This window comes from Ochotona princeps, chromosome 30 (genome assembly GCF_030435755.1).
Source record: "Ochotona princeps isolate mOchPri1 chromosome 30, mOchPri1.hap1, whole genome shotgun sequence".
NCBI lineage: Eukaryota > Metazoa > Chordata > Mammalia > Lagomorpha > Ochotonidae > Ochotona > Ochotona princeps.
In genome coordinates this window covers 7,440,921-7,460,389 of record NC_080861.1, presented here as the reverse complement: position 1 = coordinate 7,460,389, position 19,469 = coordinate 7,440,921, and the positions used below count along the sequence as shown (strand labels likewise).

At 42.2% G+C, this 19,469-nt stretch overlaps 1 protein-coding gene across 1 annotated transcript; it reads left to right on the top strand.

The window, feature by feature from the left end:
- Nucleotides 1-10,582: 10,582 nt before the first annotated feature.
- LOC101523129 (dynein light chain 1, cytoplasmic-like) lies at nt 10,583-10,899 on the top strand. The gene has a single exon (XM_012927862.2). The coding sequence runs from the start codon at nt 10,583-10,585 to the stop codon at nt 10,850-10,852; it is 270 nt and encodes an 89-aa protein (XP_012783316.2). The 3' UTR covers nt 10,853-10,899.
- Nucleotides 10,900-19,469: the final 8,570 nt, after the last annotated feature.

The following is a 19,469-nucleotide window of genomic DNA, read 5'->3' as shown; positions in this document are numbered from 1 at the left end:
TCTGTCAGAACAGCAACTCCTTCAAACCTTTATTTGTCTACAGGGACTTACAAAGTAAGTTGACTTTGTTAACAAAGTTTACTTTGGCAAAACACACACGCGCACACACACGTACGCATATACACACAAACACATGCCAGCATAAAAGAACTCTGCCTAGCCCCTTGCTCTATTATACCAATCAACCACATTCACTAAGATTTCTTTACTTTCTTCTTAACTTGTAAGTAATTGGCTATGATTTAATAGTGAGAACAGGATTAAGTGATTCATGGTTCACTTTGTTTTTTAAAGCTACAGTTGGATGCGGGATTTTGTTCTCATTGTTGCTTTTACTAGATCATCTGCTGTTTCATTGTCCTGTGCAAAGATAAAAATCTAGGCACCTGCCAAACCAAAAGAAAAAAGAAGAAAGAAATTGGAAGGGGGTGGGGGAGTATAAAAAAGGGATGCTTTGTTCAATGGAACTGCTCATTGGCCTATATGCAAGAGAATAACAAATAAACAACCTGCCACAAATTGAGGTGGATGAGAAGGTATGGACCTTTAAAGCATATTGCAGTTGCCACAGTTACCATTTTGCAAAATGAAGTGATGGAATTATCAAATGAAAATTTGGCTGCATTTTCCATGGGGGTTCAATACATTTTTTTTTATATAGCAATAGCATTTTCGTCCAAATCTGGGTGTGATAGTTTCAGTTCTAATTGTGCATTGTCTTAGGGAACAGCTCATTTTCTGGTGTATTTTTACTGTGTCAAAAGCTGGAATTTTAAAATCATCATTTTATTTTGTTTTCTCTTTGTTATCACCTTTTAAACATATATACCCATAGGTAGATTATTGATTTGTAACTGAATAAAGAATAATTTTATTGTTATTACAAAAGGTTTGAATAAGTCATCATCTCCAGATAGACAGATATGAAACCTTTCATTTTCACTTTGGAGGAATGGCATCTTGTGATTTTTGTCAATATAACCTGTAAACTTTAACTTCTAAGAAATCTTTAAGATCTTTTATTACATGGTTGACAGAGTAGCAAATACTTCTCTGACTTTATCTGAGAACATTGAACTGAAAATGTACTTTATATCATTCAGGATCCCAGAAAAAAAGCAAGGATCCACCTATACAGCAGAACACTTTTAAATATTTGCTTACCTAAAAATCAGAGAGGGGTGGGGAGAGATCTTCCACCTGCTAGTTCACTCCCCTAATGACTGAAACAAAGTCGAATCAGTCTGAAACTAGCTCCCACGCGGTTGGGGCATCTTCTGCTGCTTTCCCAGCCATATTAGCAGGGAGCTGGATCAGAAGTAGAGCAGCTAAGACTCAAATTGGCATCCATGTAGGATGCTAGTGTTAAGACAGAGACTTTACTCACTATGCCACAGCACCAGCCCCTATACAGGGCAATTTTGCAGAATTTGATAAAGTGATTAAAAGTTTAGGCAGGAATAAAGGAAATGAACATGAGAAAGGATGATAAAAGATCAATGGCTACCAGTAAAAGGGCCTTTCAGCTGCACCTACCAAGAAACATTGAAAGGGGTCTGTAAGGGAACCTCAAAACAGGAGCCATGAAACATAGTCACCTCTCTGGAACCTTGGCCATCACTAAAGAAATACATCTATAGCCTGGAAAGGAGGGAGCCAAGATTGACCTTCAACCCACCTCCTATTCGCCAACCTCATCTCGGCTCCCCCAGACCCCAGGCAGGAGGGAGGAGCTTGCAGAAAAGATCTAAAAAGACATAAAGAGAATACTGTACTTGCCAGAGACTGAACAGAGGGGCAATTAGAATATTGTGAAGACTTTGGAACCAGTTCCCTGTTGCTGTGAAGCAATACCCCCACACATTGAGCCCCACATCTGTTGTTTTACACTCCTGGTCTAGAGTCCAGGTGTATTTAAGGTTCTGTGCAGCAGGACCTCACCAAGCTGCCATTGAGACATTTACAGGGTTCCATTGTCACCTGGAACTTTGACCTGGGAAAGTTGTGCTTCCCAGTTCTTTCAGATTGTTGGCAGATGTCAGTTGATTGTGATTTTAGGAATGAGGCCCTCAGCTCCCAAATGCTGACTATACTTCTGTGATGCCAATGCTCTTGCATTGCCAGTTTCCAACATGATTGCTTCTTGTGGTGAGGCCATCAGGAGAGCAAGAGTGACTGGAGAGATGGAATCTTTAGAAGATGGAGTTTCCAACATGTCATGAACACTGAAGCTCAGCACATCATCTTTGCCATGTTCTTTTGGTTGGAATCAGGTCATAGAAACACACACTCAAACACACACACACACAGAGAGAGAGAGAGAGAGAGAGAGAGAGAGAGAGAGAGAGAGAGAGAAAGAGAGAGAGAGAGAAAGAATGGAAATGCCAGAAAGGCAGAAAGGGAGACTTTGCAAGTTATCTTAGAGTTTGTCTGCCATACCATCTTACACTGCAAACCATACCAGGAATTTATTATTCAAAGCCAATACTGGGAAATCAAAGAGGAGTGACTGTGTGAAGTCTACATTTAAGGCTCTCTGTGACCCTCATGGAGAGAACCAGTGCAAAATGCAAGTGTTTTACTCAGTCGTCAAAGAGCTCATCACTTGCAGAGCCAGGCTGCAGCTTTCTGGGAACCTCCATGGTGAGCCACATTGCAAGGTCCCTTTGTGTTCCATGATGCAGTATTTCTCCACATACTCGAGACGATTAACTGTCAAATTTAATAGCACAACATCAACATGAAGGATAGAGAAGTAACAGAGAGACTATTTTAGTTAGCAAATATTTGGACTTGGTCTTACATAAAAATCTAAAACAAATTCTGAGTTTAGTTCTCCTCCTTTTACAACGTTTATATGGGTGAAACAATCATTTAGAGAAAAAAATAATAACTCCTCCTACACGTCATCTGGAATGACACGGGGTCACTCAGGCAGGTGGAACAGCTTTGAGTTCACTCATCTTTCCCCTCAGCCACTGACCTGAGGATGCCAGACCCTGAAACAAGACCAAGCATGCTACCTGAAGCAAGAGGAATGCAATTAGCTATAAGTTTCTAGAAACAGTAGGATATCTAAAGGCCTTGCACCAGCGAGCTGACTCACAACCTTCAATTATTAAAAGTTCAGCAACTTTGTAAGCCAGGCACTAAACTTTTGGTACCTTGGAACCAGGAATAATGGGGATATTTATACCACAGAAATTAGCAAGGGTTACAAACCAGGGCTTCCCCACTCCCCATAAACCTGTTTTTAAACATTTGCCAATACACCACTGCTTTAAGATGTTGAAGCCCTCAAACTCAACATGTATTGCAAGAAATACTCAGAGAATGACACAGATGTTGTTTGAAAACAAAAGTGAAAATAAATTAAATGTTCATGAAGACTCACTTGGAACCCTAGGCAGCCAAAGTGATAGTTTTTGAAGAGCTGTTTTGCTTACTTAAAAAGCAGATTATGAGAGAGAGAGAGCAAGCAAGCAAGCAAGAGAAAGGCTTCCTCCATCCACCATATGCCTGTAATGAATGGGCAGGACTGGGCCAGGCCGAAGTCAGGAGCCTGAAGCTCCATCTGGGTCTCCAATGTGGGTGGCAGGGCCCAAGGACTTAGACCAATGTGAGGGAACTGGATTGGAAACAGAGCAGCTGGGACTACAACCAGTCCTCCCACATGGGATGCTGGTGTTGTGAGCAGCAGCTTAACCCACTGCACCACAACACTGGTGCCAAATAATATCCTTAATATATTTGATCACATTAAAATTATTGAGGATCTAACAAGGGGAAATGAGAACATAAAACTTCATATGTAGAATAAGAAAGATTACATATGGAGAGATATATAGAGTATTTTTTAATCTAAATGTATCAGCGATAACTTTGAATGACACAATTACAGGGTATTTTGTTTTATTCTATTCTTAACAGAAAAAGAGTTATTTATTTACTTATTCAAAGGAGTTACAGAGAGGTGGCAGACAGTGTCAGGTGAGGGGGATTGGGTTGACAGAATGAGATGTCTTCCATCTGCTGGTTCACTCCCCTCATGACCGCAATGGTCAAACCTGAGCCAGACCAAACCTCATCTAGGTCTCCCGTATTGGTGGTAGGGCCATCCACTGCTGCTTTTCCTGGGCTATTATTAGGGAGCTGGAACAGAAGTGGTGTAGACAGGACACGAACCAGCACCCATATGGAGTGCCAGTGTTGGCAGGCAGCAGCTTTATGAGAAATACTAAGATGCCAGCCCTTTATTTTCTTTTTTTTTTTCTGTTTGTGTCTCAAATATTGTGTTACAAATATGTATTGCATTTGTAATCAGGAAAAAAAGATAAAAATCCTATGAAGAAATAAATTTAAAGTGCGAAGAAACTGGAAATTTGTCCCGTCATTGCTCATGCCAAATTGTCACTGATCAATCAGAGAAGATACAAAGTTCTGCATGCCAGGTATAACTGGATGAGCTGTTCTGTGCATTTATGGTTCTCTGACCCATTAGGATGCAACCAGTCTTCAGAACACTGCTTAGAATTGTACCTTTGACCTTAGACTCATAAGTGCAATGAATTAAGTATTTAATTGACTACTTACAAGTCTCAATGTCAAGTTGCCTTCCAGACCTCTCTCCTAGGGGTAGCTTTATGTTTCCATGTAGATAGACTTCACCTGGAATACTACTAGGGCTCATCGTCCACTAACTCCTCCACATGGCAGGTGATCACAGGGTTAGGGAAGGCTCCTTAGCACCCACCTATCCAGAGGACACACACGTTCTAGTTTGTTCTCTACCCTCCCACACCATGGGGGATGCCTGTCGGTGGCCAGCTTTGCAGTAACTGGAAAGGCATGCTGATGTCACTGGAGGAAAGACAAGCCCCCCGGCCTCAGGTCCTCCGATCAATTTTGTTATTGACCAAGGCAATCTGATTTTCCCTTTCCAATGCCATCTATCATTCATCTCAAATCTGAAAGGGCAAAGAAGAGGGGTTCACGGTCAGCCTTCCTGAAGTGCCAGCATTGTTTAACATTGTTTCTGGAGAGCCGACACTGCCACACACTAGGGCCGTGTCTTTCATTCCCCATTGCTGTCTACGGCATTTGGTGTGGGCATTTATGCTCATGTAAGTGCTTCATAGAGGACTGAGAGTGAAGGCCACGAGGAAGATAGTTCCAGAAAAAGATCCTTGATGGCTTCTCTTCACCTCTCTCTCTTCCTCTGATTTCCTACTAAATGTACAGAGTAGGAAAGGCAGATTGCCCCATTCTCCCCACTCCTTATTTTAATGGAAGGCACAGCATTTGTGGCTTAAATTATTTATACTGATCAACAGGAAATAACACAAGGTGAAATGAGGTCTCATCTGAGAAAAATCTTAGTAATGACAGGCAGGGGAGAGGTATGGCCATCAGTTCTAACTCACAATCTGTCTTCTTGGCTGTCTCCTGCTCGTCTTCCTTTCCCTCCTTCAATACGTATTTTAAATAAAGAAGAATTTTAAAAGCAGGAGATCTCTTATTAGTCAATACAATTTTCTGTTGTCTTAACATGAGCTGCCGATTCACTCAGTCCGGACTATCCTAACACCATTTCTTCTCTCCCATCAATTGACACCAATTAGATGCTTTACAGGTGAAGAAATCATTTGCTCAACTGTACAAGCAAATGGCCACTTCAATCCCTTTAAGAAGTTGGGCTCTCAATTACCCAGGTTTACTTCTGCTGTGAAGTGATAATTAGAGCCTAGGTAGTAACTGGATTACCAAGGACATCTCTCCTGACAGTCATTGAACAACTAATCAAGTGTTAAGGTTGTAAATTATGCACTTCTCAACAGCATTCTGACCCATTTGAAAACAATTTGAAACAGTCCACGAGTTCCGAGATGGTCTTCAGCTTTACAGAGCTACTCAGGGTCCTGCTTGGAGGAATTACCTACTTGGAATTACCTGGTTAAAGGAATTACCCATTTAAAGGCCTCAAAGTGTAAGGCTTTCCCAGTTCTTCAATCAGCTACAGATCATTATTTTTTAAACTGACAATTTAGAACCCTCCCACCATGTAAGAGAAATTGGAGTGTTTCCCACAGTATCAGTGCTGCCCCCAGGGAGCCTTCATGAAAGGAATCTAAAGAGGGTTTGAAAGGGGGAAACATAAGAAGAAAAAAAGCCCTATAACTGTGTTTTTCGTGTGACTTGCTCAAAGCTAGATTCAGAAACTGGAAGTCCCATAATGAAAACTATAGGCTGTGTTCCTCATTTCCGGTTTAGAGGAAGAAAAGTGTCCCAAGAGGGTAGGTAGGGTTGGAGGATGCATGGGGAAAGGCAGGTAAGAGAGTACCCTGCCTTGCCTTGTCCACCTTGGAAGCAAACCTTGCTTCCACTAGGGTGGGGGCCCTCTTTAAACAGCTGGGTCGCCAGCAGCAACTGCATGTCTGCAAGGCTACCAGTGACCTGAGCTTAAAAGTCGTGGTCTCAAAAGGTGGCAATCCCCCACCCCTTAGCTTTGGCCATAGATTACACCATGTATTTGTACTCAGCATATATATTCAGTCCAACCTAAATCAAGAACATTTTTCCTGTTAGTTTGACTTGAAATGCCTTATGAAAAAAAAATTTTTTTTTAATCTATCTTCTTGAAACAACAAGCAACATGTGACACATCGGGCTTCATCCCTCCCTCCCCCTGCCGCTTGCTCTCAGGAAGAGCCAACTGTTGAGATGAACCTGGGAAGATGAAGGTGTCAAGTTCCTATAACCTTTGCTCTTGCCCCATTGTCTCCACGCTCCTGCATCTCTGGACCAACCAGTGTCACGGTAACTGACAGGTCCGCCTGCTTGGCTAGCTGCCTGTTGTCCATCCGTTATGTAATCGTTTGGCTCCAGCTGGTTTTTGTCTGTGACTTTACAGGAGCAGCGGAGGAGTGAGGCTAGATGAGGCTGCTTGTGGATGGATGTGGACGTGTCTGCACGGCCATTGGTGGCTTGGTGGCTGTGTGAGACTATGTATGTATGTATGCAAGCATGTATGTGCATATGTATCCTACCTGCCCCACCATGGACACAAGGCGGGTGTCTCCTGTGGTTCCACTGCCATCAGGGGCCAGTGAGCGCTCCTTGTACATTTCTCACCTCTACTGTGAGTGCAGGAGATCAAACCCACAAACGACTCTGATTCGTTCTCTGGCCTGTTGGAATCTGGATCTGTTTGTCCTGGGCTCCAAACCCTGGGCACACACCCACACACTACAAAGCAGAGAGAGAAACCTTTTCAACCCCATGGATGACTCCCTTCACTGGAGCAGCCAGAATTGCTTGTGTAACAAATGCACTGAGGGTCTACAACATACCCACTTTTTTTCAGTATACCATGAAACAAATAGAACAAAATTGTCACAATGATATATACATATCCATGGGAAGTATACATATACATGGGAAGTTTACCTGGGCAGTGAAAAAAGCTCTTGTTGGATCGCAATTGCCGTTCCTCTCGTGATTAAGAACCTGTCTGGCTGAATGAAATCCAAGCATCACTTGAGGCCCCTCACAAGTGGGTTCCTACCTGCCTTCCCACTCTCACACTCTGTCCCCTTTCTCCAAATAAGCATGCTGCTCCTTCCTGAAGAGTTTTGTCTTTACTTTCACTGTTCTTCCTCTTCTCTCTTTTCTCTACTCCTTGCAAAACCCTACAAACTCCCCCAAGAACTCACTCAAGAGTGGGTGGGTGCTAGTGCAAAGCTGAGGACACAATGTGGGACACCCACATCCCACAAAGGAGTCCCTGGGCCTTCATCCCAGCTCGGCTCTGGATTCTAGCTTCCTGTTAACACACGTCGTGGCACGCAGCAACAGATGGTTCAAGTCCTTGCAACCCAGACACTCACAGGGGAGACCCAGCTTGAATTCTAGGTTCCCGGATGCCGTGGGCATTTGGGGAGTGAAACAGCAGACAGAAGTTACTTATTTACTGTGTGTACACTTGTGTTGCCTTTTCCAATAAGTAAACTTCTGAAAAAGCTAACTCAAATGCTACCACCTCTGCAGTTCCTCCACTCTGCACCTGATACAAAAGGAATCGGCGGGCACCCAGGCTCACTCGCTGTTCTTTGATTGCTCTGGTCTACTGTTATCACAGCTTTGCGTGTTTTTCCCTTAGGGAGTCGTGAGTTTCCTGAAGAGCTGTGACTGTGTTTTCTAATTTATGTATATAGCACCTGGCCTGGAATAAATGCACATTTTTTTTCTAGAAAGAAATTAGATTTCCAACTTTCTGTTTTAAATGAGGTTTTAAAAGATGCTTTGGAAACATTTATAGATGAATTTTTATTTTGTTTGGACCTTAATTTTGAATGCTGGACCTCAAGAGAAATTGCTATGCTAAAAATCACAGAAATTCAAGACATTATCTTATTTCTTTTAAAGATTTATTTATTTTTATTACAGGTCAGATATACAGAGAGGAGGAGAGATAGAGAGGAAGATCTTTCGCCTGATGATTCACTCCCCAAGCAGCCGCAACGGCCGGTGCTGCGCCGAGGCCGGGAACCAGGAACCTCTTCTTGGTCTCCCACGCGGGTGCAGTGTCCCAATGCATTGGGCCGTCTTCGACTGCTTTCCCAGGCCACAAGCAGGGAGCTGGATGGGAAGTGGAGCTGCCGGGATTAGAACCGGCGCCCATATGGGATCCTGGGGCGTTCAAGGCGAGGACTTTGGCCACTAGGCCACGCCGCCGGGCCCAAGACATTATCTTACAATCAATTGTTTTCTTCTTTGAATCTTTCACGTGCAGTTTTGTGTGTTTATGTTTTCACTTGCCATCTGATTTGACAGGGACTCTTCCCTGATGTAATCCCTGGTGTGCATCCCATAAACAAAAGATTCACTTCTCACTGGAATATTGACAGAAATAAATCATTTGCAAAGCAGTCCCGGCTGATAATCTCCTGAGTTTTGAAAGAGTTTCTTTTATCAGAACACTAAAAACTATATGATATATCATGACCAATAAAGTAGGGTAGTTAACATATCAAACCATTTGTTTCAAATACAAACAAGATTCTAGATGAACAAATTTGGAGTATATAGAGCTGTTTCACCAAATACATCATTCAGATGATGCTATTCATCCCTACGTGTGTCCTCCCTCCTATATATTTTCAAGTCAGGGGGGATGGTCAGGGCAGAAGCTCATGCTACAGGGACTGAGAATTCCCCTCACAGCACATGGGATCTACAAGCAAGCTCAGCATCTTCATTTGCCTGTGTTCACTTCAGGATGTATTTTACATTCCACTTTTCTCCTGCTCTAAATCCTGCCTTGGGTTGCGTTCCCACTGCACTTTGGACAATTCCCATGAATGGCCAGAAACCCAGTTTACATATGTTCCTGTGGACAGGCAAATCAACCTAAGAATGTGTCCCCTCAGCAACTTCTGTGATCTCAGTCCCTCCAGGCTGACAGAGTCTGAGGATTCTCAACTCTTCCTTTACTTCTACATCCTAAAAGGTCTCATGCTGATTAATTGTAGAAATATCGCTCACCATCAATAACAAAGTAGTGGAGGTTCGTGAACGCTGAGGGATGAAAACCTGGGGCCTACATGGCCTCAGCCTCACAGACGGTAGGAAAGAGAAAGGCCAGTGCAAAGGGAAAAGCCAATAGTCTGAAATGATGATCACAAGAGGACTGGAGAACAGATCGCAGTACTGTTTTCCAAGAATGCGCCCTAGTGGCTACCTTGATGTCCTAGGATCCCTTGCAATTGTTCACTCTTCTTGGCCAAAAGAAAGCTCCCTGGAGCTTGAATCAGACAAGTAGAGTTCCCTCACAAAAAGGTAGAGTGAATGGGCCACTTTATAACATCTGTCCCATGAGTGATGTTGAAGTGGTAGGTGGGTACAATATGAAGGCTATTCCCATAGGTCCAGTTGTTTTCAGCATCTTGGAATAAGCCAAAGCTAAGTGTCAAGATAGTACTTCTGGGTCTGTTACACTTGCAAGGTTACATTTTCAACAAAGGAAACAGCTCAGATTCAGAGCCTTGGCCTGGCTACTGTAACCAGTAGGTTCTTCATGCCATAACTGTTGTGTGTCTGACATAGTTAATTTTACAATTATTCCATAGTAAAGGCAAGTGATATGACTTTTCAGAATAAATTATTTAATGTGAAACAATGAGTCAGTTTCAAGGAAAATAAATAAGAGTGCAGGTTTCTACAATTGTGGTAAAAACCAGAAAGAATGACTAAAGTTTGGGTCACATTTGTACAATCAGCAGAATATGGGAGGCTGAGACCAAAGGTCCTGGAAAAAGATTTCATCTCTGCTCCTTGGTCAGTCCTGTGATCCACAGCAAATGACATAATTTCTTTGCGCTCTGCTTTATCATCTGTGAGATGGGAATTAAAGATAATGCTGTTTGGTCAGTTTGTGATTGGCCCAGTTAAGCCAAGTATGAAAGAAGAAGTTGAAGATGTGCCATGGTTTTGGTAGGATGCATCCTCTCGCCTGAGCTGAACAGTGTCAACGCCTTCCACCAGGAGAGCAGTCTAGTCAGTCAGCCCCAACTCCACTGTAACCATGTGCAACTGTAAAGCAATTATCAAAAATGCAGACACGTCCAAAGAGATGCAACAGGATTCAGTGGAGTACACTACTACAGTGCTGCAGAAATATAACCTAGAGAAGGCTATTGCGGCTCACATCAATAAGGAGTTTGACAAGAAGTACAACACCACTTGGCACTGCATTGGGAGGAGAAACTTTGGTAGCTATGTGACACATGAAACCAAACACTTCATCTACTTCTACCTGGGCCAGGTGGCCATTCTTCTGTTCAAATCCGGTTAAAAGCATGGACTCAGCCACAAACTCAATGATCCACCCAAAAACAAGAACTGCAGCCCAAATTCCAAATACCAGAGACTGCCCCGCCAAGGGAACACCTCAGTCCTTGACCTTTACTGTGTTTTGTGCAGGGTATTCTGTGTACCAGTTGTGGTTATAAAACAATTGGCCAACACCAGTGTACATTTGTACGTATTTCATACTTGTCTTCCCAATATTTTTTTCTCAGTTCATTCCTTTAAAAGAATAAATGTTGGAGATTCATTTAAAAAAAAAAGATGAAGTTGAACAAGTGAGTGGTGTGGTGATCGCTATTACAAAGAGGGTATTTCCAATGCAGAAAATTAATTTGCTCATCTGCCACAGTGTTTATAACCTATACCTTCCATGGTATTTCTGCATCCCTCTGTTTATTAAAAATAAATAAATAACAACAGTAAGAAGTACGGGGTGAGTATGGATGCCTCCAACTCCCTTATATAGAGTATAGGCTGGATAAAGCCAGCCAGGTATGGCAGAATGAGAATGGGAATAAGGAATCTGTTAAAATGAGAGATGGGAGAGAGAACTAAAACTCAACAGGGCTAAAGGTAAATGGCAACTAGGATAAAAAAAATCTTGTAACACCTCTCATTCCTTCTTTTTACCACCCAAACATATTCTACTTCCCATTCATCCTTTCTTCCTTCATACCTCTTCCATTCCTTCCACAAATCCACAGCCACTTCCACTGTACCTGGAGCTTTACCAGGTTATGGGAACATAGTCTATGCACAAAATCATGCTTCTCACTTTTTTTCTGTTAAAGCTATTTCCACATGAAAACCACTGTAGAGCTCATTTCAAATTTTGAGGTGAGTTTCATAAGGCTAGCTTGGTCTCATCCAACTCAGTGTGCATAATGTAGCTAAACATCTTTAAAATTCAAGATAACTGAAAGGTTGCCTTAGGAAAGGAATCCCAGCCAGTCAAGCCATAGGCCAACAATAATTGAAAATGTTCCAAGTAGTTACCAATATTTCAAATTCAGAGGACAAGTGTTTAGTCTAGCAGTTAAAGGCCCACATTCCACACTGGAGTACATGAATTCAATATGATTACAGCTTCCTGCTAATACAAATCCAAACCTTGGGAGGCAGTGGTGATGGCTCAAGTTGTAGCTGGGTTCCTGCAAGGCATGTGGGAGATTCAGATTGAGTTTCTGGCTCCAGGTTTGGACCTAACCTCATCCCAACTGGCGTGGGCTTTAAGGGAGTGAAACAGCAAGTGGCAGGCTCATGTTTTCTTTCTCTCCTCTCTCTCTGCCTCTGACATAAATATTTGTTTTACATTTCAAATTAAAGATGTTTTTCACAACAATTTAAATTTCCAGTTTGGTCCCCAAACTGGAAGTCCAGCATCATGAGGCCAGCACCAGTTGGATCTAAGTACAGTGGTGTCCATTAATAGGGCCTTGGTATTTCCTGGAGTTCGCCTCAGTTTCCAACCTTCTCCATCATACAGAGGCTGTCATTTGTCACCTTTAACTCATTTCAGTAAACTATGTTTGCTTCCTTCATCAACATGGCCTCAGGCCCCAGAGTCATCAGAGTATGTGTTCTGCAATGTTCCCATCTTTATATTTGCTGCTAGCAATTCACACTCAGAGAGAAATAGGCCTATTCTCCTTTCACTGCAGATTCTCCAAACCGGGCTCTCCCTTTGTCCTTCTTCCTGGCCCCAGGTATTAGCATTGGATATCATCGTGATTACCTGTTCTCTTTCAGCATTTGCCCACCAGGTAAGCCTGTCACTCTCCCAAGAGATAATAATACTTTCCAGGACCTTCTGTAGAGTTCCTGGACCTTAGGGCTTGAACCACACTTTGTACACAGAAAGCCTTCCATTATCACCACTATTGTTGTCATTATTATTATTTGGGATTAGGCAGCCTTCTCAGAAGTCCTGCCAACCCCAGGCAGGTGCCACCTCAGAGCCTTACCTGGCTCAGGGTGATGTGACTCAGGCCGGACGCACCTGGCTGCAGGACTCCGCTTCAGCCTGTGGAGACTTGGGCTTGTGCCAGAGTAGAAATCTGCCCTAAAACAATCGCCACCCTCTAGCTGGTGCAAGGGATGGAGGCTGAGTCTCTTGAGAAGGAGGCAAGAGAGTGGAGGGCTCTTTCCCAGGAACCAGACTCTAGACCATACTGGTTCTTTCTCCATGCCACACAAAAACTTGGGTTCTCTCCCTGTGATTTAGTGCAACTGTGAGAACAAAAGCAAGAGTATCAGATGTGCTGTAAGCTCATCTTTGGCACAAATTTATGTAGCTTACTCAACCCTAGTTTTTAAAAAGAATTCTTGAACATACTTAAGTTGTACTCCTGAGGTACTGGGTTGTTCGGAGCAAGAAAGGGTAAAAGAACACGCAATAGCCTTGACTAGAGGCTGCTTGGAGAATTCACATTCTGGTCCTAGGCTAGCACCTTAGACACAAAAGGTAGACAGGAATCCTGGATGGTTCTTTACATTGCGTTGAGAACAACCCAGGGTCCAGTAGAAAACCAAACAGCAGCTATTGTTTCCAAATTATCCTGCCCCTTTCTCAGCCACACACACACACACACACACACACAGACCCTTAGAATCTGGGAGAGTTTGAAGACAGCCAGGTCTTGATGCCCATCTGACAAATAAGCTGCAGACTAAAGACAGCCATGCTGAGATGGTATTGGGGAATCTTTCTAGTCTTCAACTACAGCAGGGAACAGTGAAGATGGGCCACTGTACTATCACAGGATGCCACTTTAGATCCTTTCCTAATGAGAGCATTATCAATTTTTGAACAGCAGAAGCCTTGGACTAATGATTCCTGAAGAGTTTTGGGAACATTAAGTTACAAATCTGACATCACAGGATAGAGGTGTGAGTAGTTCTCCATCTTGCCCCTACAGAGGAAGGAGGCACCACCAAACTAACTAATGGGGGTCAGCACAGGCCAATCCTCCACCATCCAGTGCCATCATTCCATACTGGTTCTGGTCCTAACCGCTCCACTTCCTATCCAGCTCCCTGCTAATGTGCTTGGGAGAGCAGTCGAGAATGGCCCAAGTGCTTGGGTCCATGCAATACCCAGAAAATACTCTTGGCTTGAGCTTTAGATGAGCTCAACTCTGACCATTGTGGCCATTTGGGAGGTAAACCAGTGGTTGGAAAACCTTCTCTATGTCTCTGTCTCTTTCCATAAAGTCTGCCTTTCAAATGAATAAATCTTAAAAAAAAAAAAAACGAATTCATGAACTAGAAGAAAGGTTAAAGCAGGATAGGCGCAGATCACAGCTCCGAACTAAATACATTCTATGTACTTAAGAATGTATCACAGTGTCTAGCCCGTTGGAAGCACCCAGTATGAGGGATCTATTATTTTTGTGATGTTAACAGTGGAGCTGTGGCTGACTTTGGAGCTGGAAATAGCTTTGCTGGAAGTGAAATTTGTGGAATCCTGTTGATGTGTCCCAAGTTATAGTCATGTGTCACATGCCACAGTACTGGCACTGACTTTCCAATTAAGTCAAAATTTCTTTAGGGATAAGGCCCATGGAGTTACTTTCAAAAGCTTGTGGGGAAAAAATAGTACCAAAAATGAGTTAATTTTGTTGCAGAAACCATTTTTGAAATCGTGCAGTTTTTTGAAAGCCCACATTTCCCATGTATGTTTGAACAACCTTTCATACATTCATATATTTCAAAAACATCTTTCCAGCAAAATAACCTTTTAGTTCCATTTCTCCATGAACTTTGTGAATTAGCCTTGCACATCCCAAGGCTCCAGAATCCAGACAACTACTACCCTTACACATGCAACATTCCTCTGATTTATTAACAGGGTGACTGAGTCTCAAAGTCCTCCCAGGTGATAAAAGAGCCTTGGGAACTGAAGCCCAAGCAGCCTCTGACGCTTCAACCACCAGGTCTTTTGTATGATTTGTTTTGCCCAGGAGCTGCTGTTGGTGAGACTGGGCACACCGGGGACCTTAGGTGAAATTTGAAATAACTAATGGTGTTATCATCTTGCAAACCCTCATAGCTTTTACACTCTAGTATCAGACTCTCTTCCTGGTTATTGTATTTGAAAATAATGTACCATGCGGAAGTTAAAAAACCTGGTGGACACACTGTGTAGAACTTTTCCCGTTTATTGCATTAAAATAATAAGGACATAATTCTAAGATTAGTGATCTCAAGTCCAGTCCTGACGTGTCCAGTGTCTAGGTGGGCACACTTTGATGTCAATTTGACTTCTTCCGAGTGCAAAGGATATGGGGGGGAACAAGATAGAAAGATTAGGTAGAAATAGATGGGCTGGAGTCTGTGGAAGATTGCCTCTGGATCTTATCTAGGACCAGTAGGGAAGACACACTGTGATGACCATATGGAAGTTACATTCCATGTGGAGGTGCCATGACACCTTCAGAAAGTCTCACATGTGCTAACCTCCACCTCATTTGTATGTTCTAGCAGGGGATCCTCCCTATCTCATAAAAGAGACTAATAATGTATGAGGGGCCCTCTTCCTTCTGTTCCTCTGAACTTCATGTATCTGGAGCCTTCTCTGACCTCCTTACCGTCTCTTTCATCCCAGGTAACAGCAGCCCCCTCATGACGAGTATTGCCCCCATACACTCAGGTACGAATGTGTATTGACTTGCTCTGTCTTGTAAGTAAATCCCACTCTCAACTGGTGCATGGTGTTTTTCCTCTGATTTGAATTCTTATCTGTCTTTCGTCTCAGCTTATCTCTATGGGGGCAAGAACCTGGAATAATGATTAAGACCCTTAAGTCCATAACTACGAGTCAGGTGAAGTTAATTCCATCATGCCGGCAGTCACCCAGGAACAAGGAAGAATTTCAGCAAACATCACTCAAAGAACAGCACCATGGTGCCAATAAGCACTGAAAGATGAGAGAGAGGATCATGTAATTCTGGAAGATGAGATACTTAATGGGTATTTCCTGGTTACAAGATAGTGTTTATGCTATCTGACAGGGCCGTACCAGGGTGCTCACAAGGTGTGCCCGGAGACTTGGTGATAATTGCAGAGTGGCTAGAGGCCAGAACCCCAACCTCAGGGAAGAGCCTAAATTACATAGCCAAGCTCCTATTCATCAGGATTAACCTCTAAGGATGCCAGCTCTGGAAGCCTCTTCACAAATAAGTATCTTCATGTGCACTTTTCAAAGAAAACAAAACACTCATTTTCTCACATGGAGTCATCTGGACTGATAGCTCCGGAAAAGATGTTTTAGCCAATTGTGAAAATAATTGAGAATAAACCAGTCAATGTACCGAAAGAAGTTCAGGATAGTTTTAACAAGACTCTCCCGCAAGATTTGAGCAGCCAGATTTTCTTTCTGTCAGGCTAGTTTCTCTGAGAAATTCCTGCTGTGTCCCCATTGGAAGCTGCCTCATTCAAACAGAAAGCTAAGGTCCTTTGACTCCTGTGTAAATCCAGGACGCACTTTTATTTCCATTACCTGCTTATTTCCTAAAAAGAGAAATAGATCCTGCCTTACCCCCCTAGGAATACGCTTTATTGTATATACTGCCCCCATCCATCTTCTCCTTTTCCTACTTGCTGACTAGAGGACAGGAGCAAGGCATAATCTTTGCTCAAGATAAAGCTTAAGAAAAATGTGTGAATCCTGAAACCCCAAACATCAAGAACAAATGCAGGGAAAACAGAAATCCAGGTAGTAAGGACACTGCTGCAGTGTTTGCTTTGTAACGTACACATAGAGCCCAATAAGGGATGCTGAGAGAGAGTCCAGACAGCAGGGTTGTCAACGTCCTGATTATCTCTGGGATTTTAATTTCAATTTTTTGTGCGTCTTGACAGCTAAACTTACATTAAGAAGAAAATGGACACTTAACGCAAGTTGGACCTTTTGGAGGTAAAGTTCTCCCAAAAAGAAAATGACAGGCCTTGGATAGGGCAGTTGACAGGCTATGGGTCAACATTTCCAGGAGACTATCCAAACTTTGGTCTAAGAAAGTTCTTAGACTCCATTGTCACAGTGAATCAACTTGCAAATATAGAAATTGGATAGTTAAGGATATCTGTTCTTTGCATTTTTGAAAACTCACAAATGTTCCTAAAGATAGAAATCTTACCTATAGAATGCACCCATATCTTCTAGTGCAAAATGTGCCTTCTAATCATGGGGGATTGTATAAATACAAAAATATATAGAATCTGTTTGATCAAGGTTATTTTGAAAAAAAATTACTGGTCTAACTTACATAAAACATCCTTTGTGCACTTTTATTTTAATCTTTCATCCAAAGTATGGATGGATTTTTACTGAGCTCTGTGTCTTAAAATTGTAAGTCTTTATTTTCATCAGACTTTGTAGTATACATAAATTAGCAAACATACACAGCATCTCGCTGTTAAAAACAAGTTGTTTTAATGAAAACATAACCTGAAAATCAAGCAGTATTTTTTGGAGGGAAAAAGATATTGGTTGAAACAGCAGTGTCTTATTGACATTAAAAACAGTTGACATAACTCTGCAAGGATGCTGAAATTTAACTTTTGTGCATTTTTATTATACCCAGAGTATCAAAGATAACAGAATTTATTCATGGGATGGCAGTCATTGAATTCAGTTTTCTGGTACAATTTTCTTCCCATATAAACTCATAAAAAATGTGATGGGTGAACCATTAGGAATGCTTAAAGCATCCGCTGATGTATGCCCACACAGAAAGAACAGATAGATTGCAAAGTGTCGATGCCTTTTACGTTTTTTACAGTATTAATAAGGAAACACTGTGATTACCAATCAGAAAGACTCCAGAGTGCTGCTTGCAAAGTGCACCATTATAGAGATTTATATCTGTACCTGGGGAATAATATAGAGCATTGATATTTTAAGGAGCTCAGTTTAAAAAAAAAAACTCTGCATTCAGTGGAAGCCTGGGAGAGGGAAATATGTTTTTTTGTCTGCATGTCATGGTGAGTTTATGACCTATATGGAGTTGGACGTTGACTTGGTTTCCCAATTGGGAATGAAATACTTATAAATGGATTGCAATGTGCCCATGTAATTTTTCAGCAGACCTGTCACAATTGGAGGTGACATGCACAAGGGATGATCATTCCAGTGTCAAGCCTGGCACTGTTTTTCTCCTGACCAACTTTCCATTTTGTTTCAAGAGGATGCTGGGTTAGCTCCACCCGCAGGTCCCCAACCCCCAGTGAAAATCTGCCTTTCTTTCACTCTGCCTAGATAGTCATCAGCCACCGAGGAGCTGATTGTTCGCAGGAAAGGCTCTATATTATTCCAAGATACTTACACTATCATGTAATAGTTGACACGTTAAAAGTAGGTGCCTAGAGAGGACACATTTTCTAGCTAAAAACTGTACTTTAAACTTGTTTTCCAACTGTCCCAAACAGTACTGATGCAGCCTTACAATCAATTCCACTACCTCTCAATCGGATAGGAAAACTTAACACTGCAAGGTCAATCTAATTTAGGGAAGAACCTGTCTGAAACAATCTGTGTGATACATGCTGCTAAATGTTTGAAAGGGTGGAGTTTTATTTGTCTGACGCATAACAAAGTCTGGAAGCAGGAGGTCAAAGCAGGTGCAGCAAATCAAGGAAGATATTCGGACTCAATTATCTCTGTCTTGCTTTCCCTCCACATTTTTAGCATACAGTCTCCTACTAAGTGCAATAAGATGGCTTCTGTACTTCCAAGCATGATAGAACATCAAGCAAAAGAAAAGGGACAAGAAAGGCATTGTTTTGAAAAGAGCTAAGACAGTCTCATGTTTGTCTATGGCTGTAAGAAAGCCTGAGAAATCTGATTTTGCTAGTTTTTTAACTGGATACAACTACACAACCAATGAAATAAAGATTCTGATAGAAAAAAAAAGGCTGGAATATGGGTAAGGAACTAGTACTGTCACCACAAAATTCTTTTTTAAAATTTTGTTTACGTATTTTTTTGAAAGGCACAGTGACAGAGATCATGAAATAGAGATTGTTCATCCATTATTCACTCCACAAATGCCCACAAAAGCTAAGGCTATGCCAGGCTGAAGCCAGAAGCCAGAAACTTCATCCAGGTCACCCATCCAGGTCACCCCTGTGAGTGACAGGAATGTGGGCTGTCACTGCCTGCCGCTCGACACATTAGCCGGAATCTGTATGAGAAGATCAAGAGTGCCAGGACTCAATCCAACACCGGTTGTAGGTATCGCAGGCAGCTGCTTGGCCTAGTATGTCATAATTCCTGTCCTCTAGCTAATTTTTAAACATTCAGGAGATTTTTTTCAAAATCTAAAGTCATAATATCCATTGTGGTAGCCACTAGCCTTATGTAGTTATTCCAATTCATTTGAATTTCACATAATGAAAAACTCAGCTCTCTCTCTCCAATCACATTGGTTGCAGTCAAGTGCTCAGCATGCGGCTTCCCTTGTGGAAAGAGCGGATCCAGAGCCTACTTTCAGAAAATAGGTGCCTATGTCTTCTTATATCTCACATATTTCTATTCAAACACCATTCTTCATGCAGAAGTTCTCTCAGGTCATTGTATCACTGGTATCATATATACCACTTAA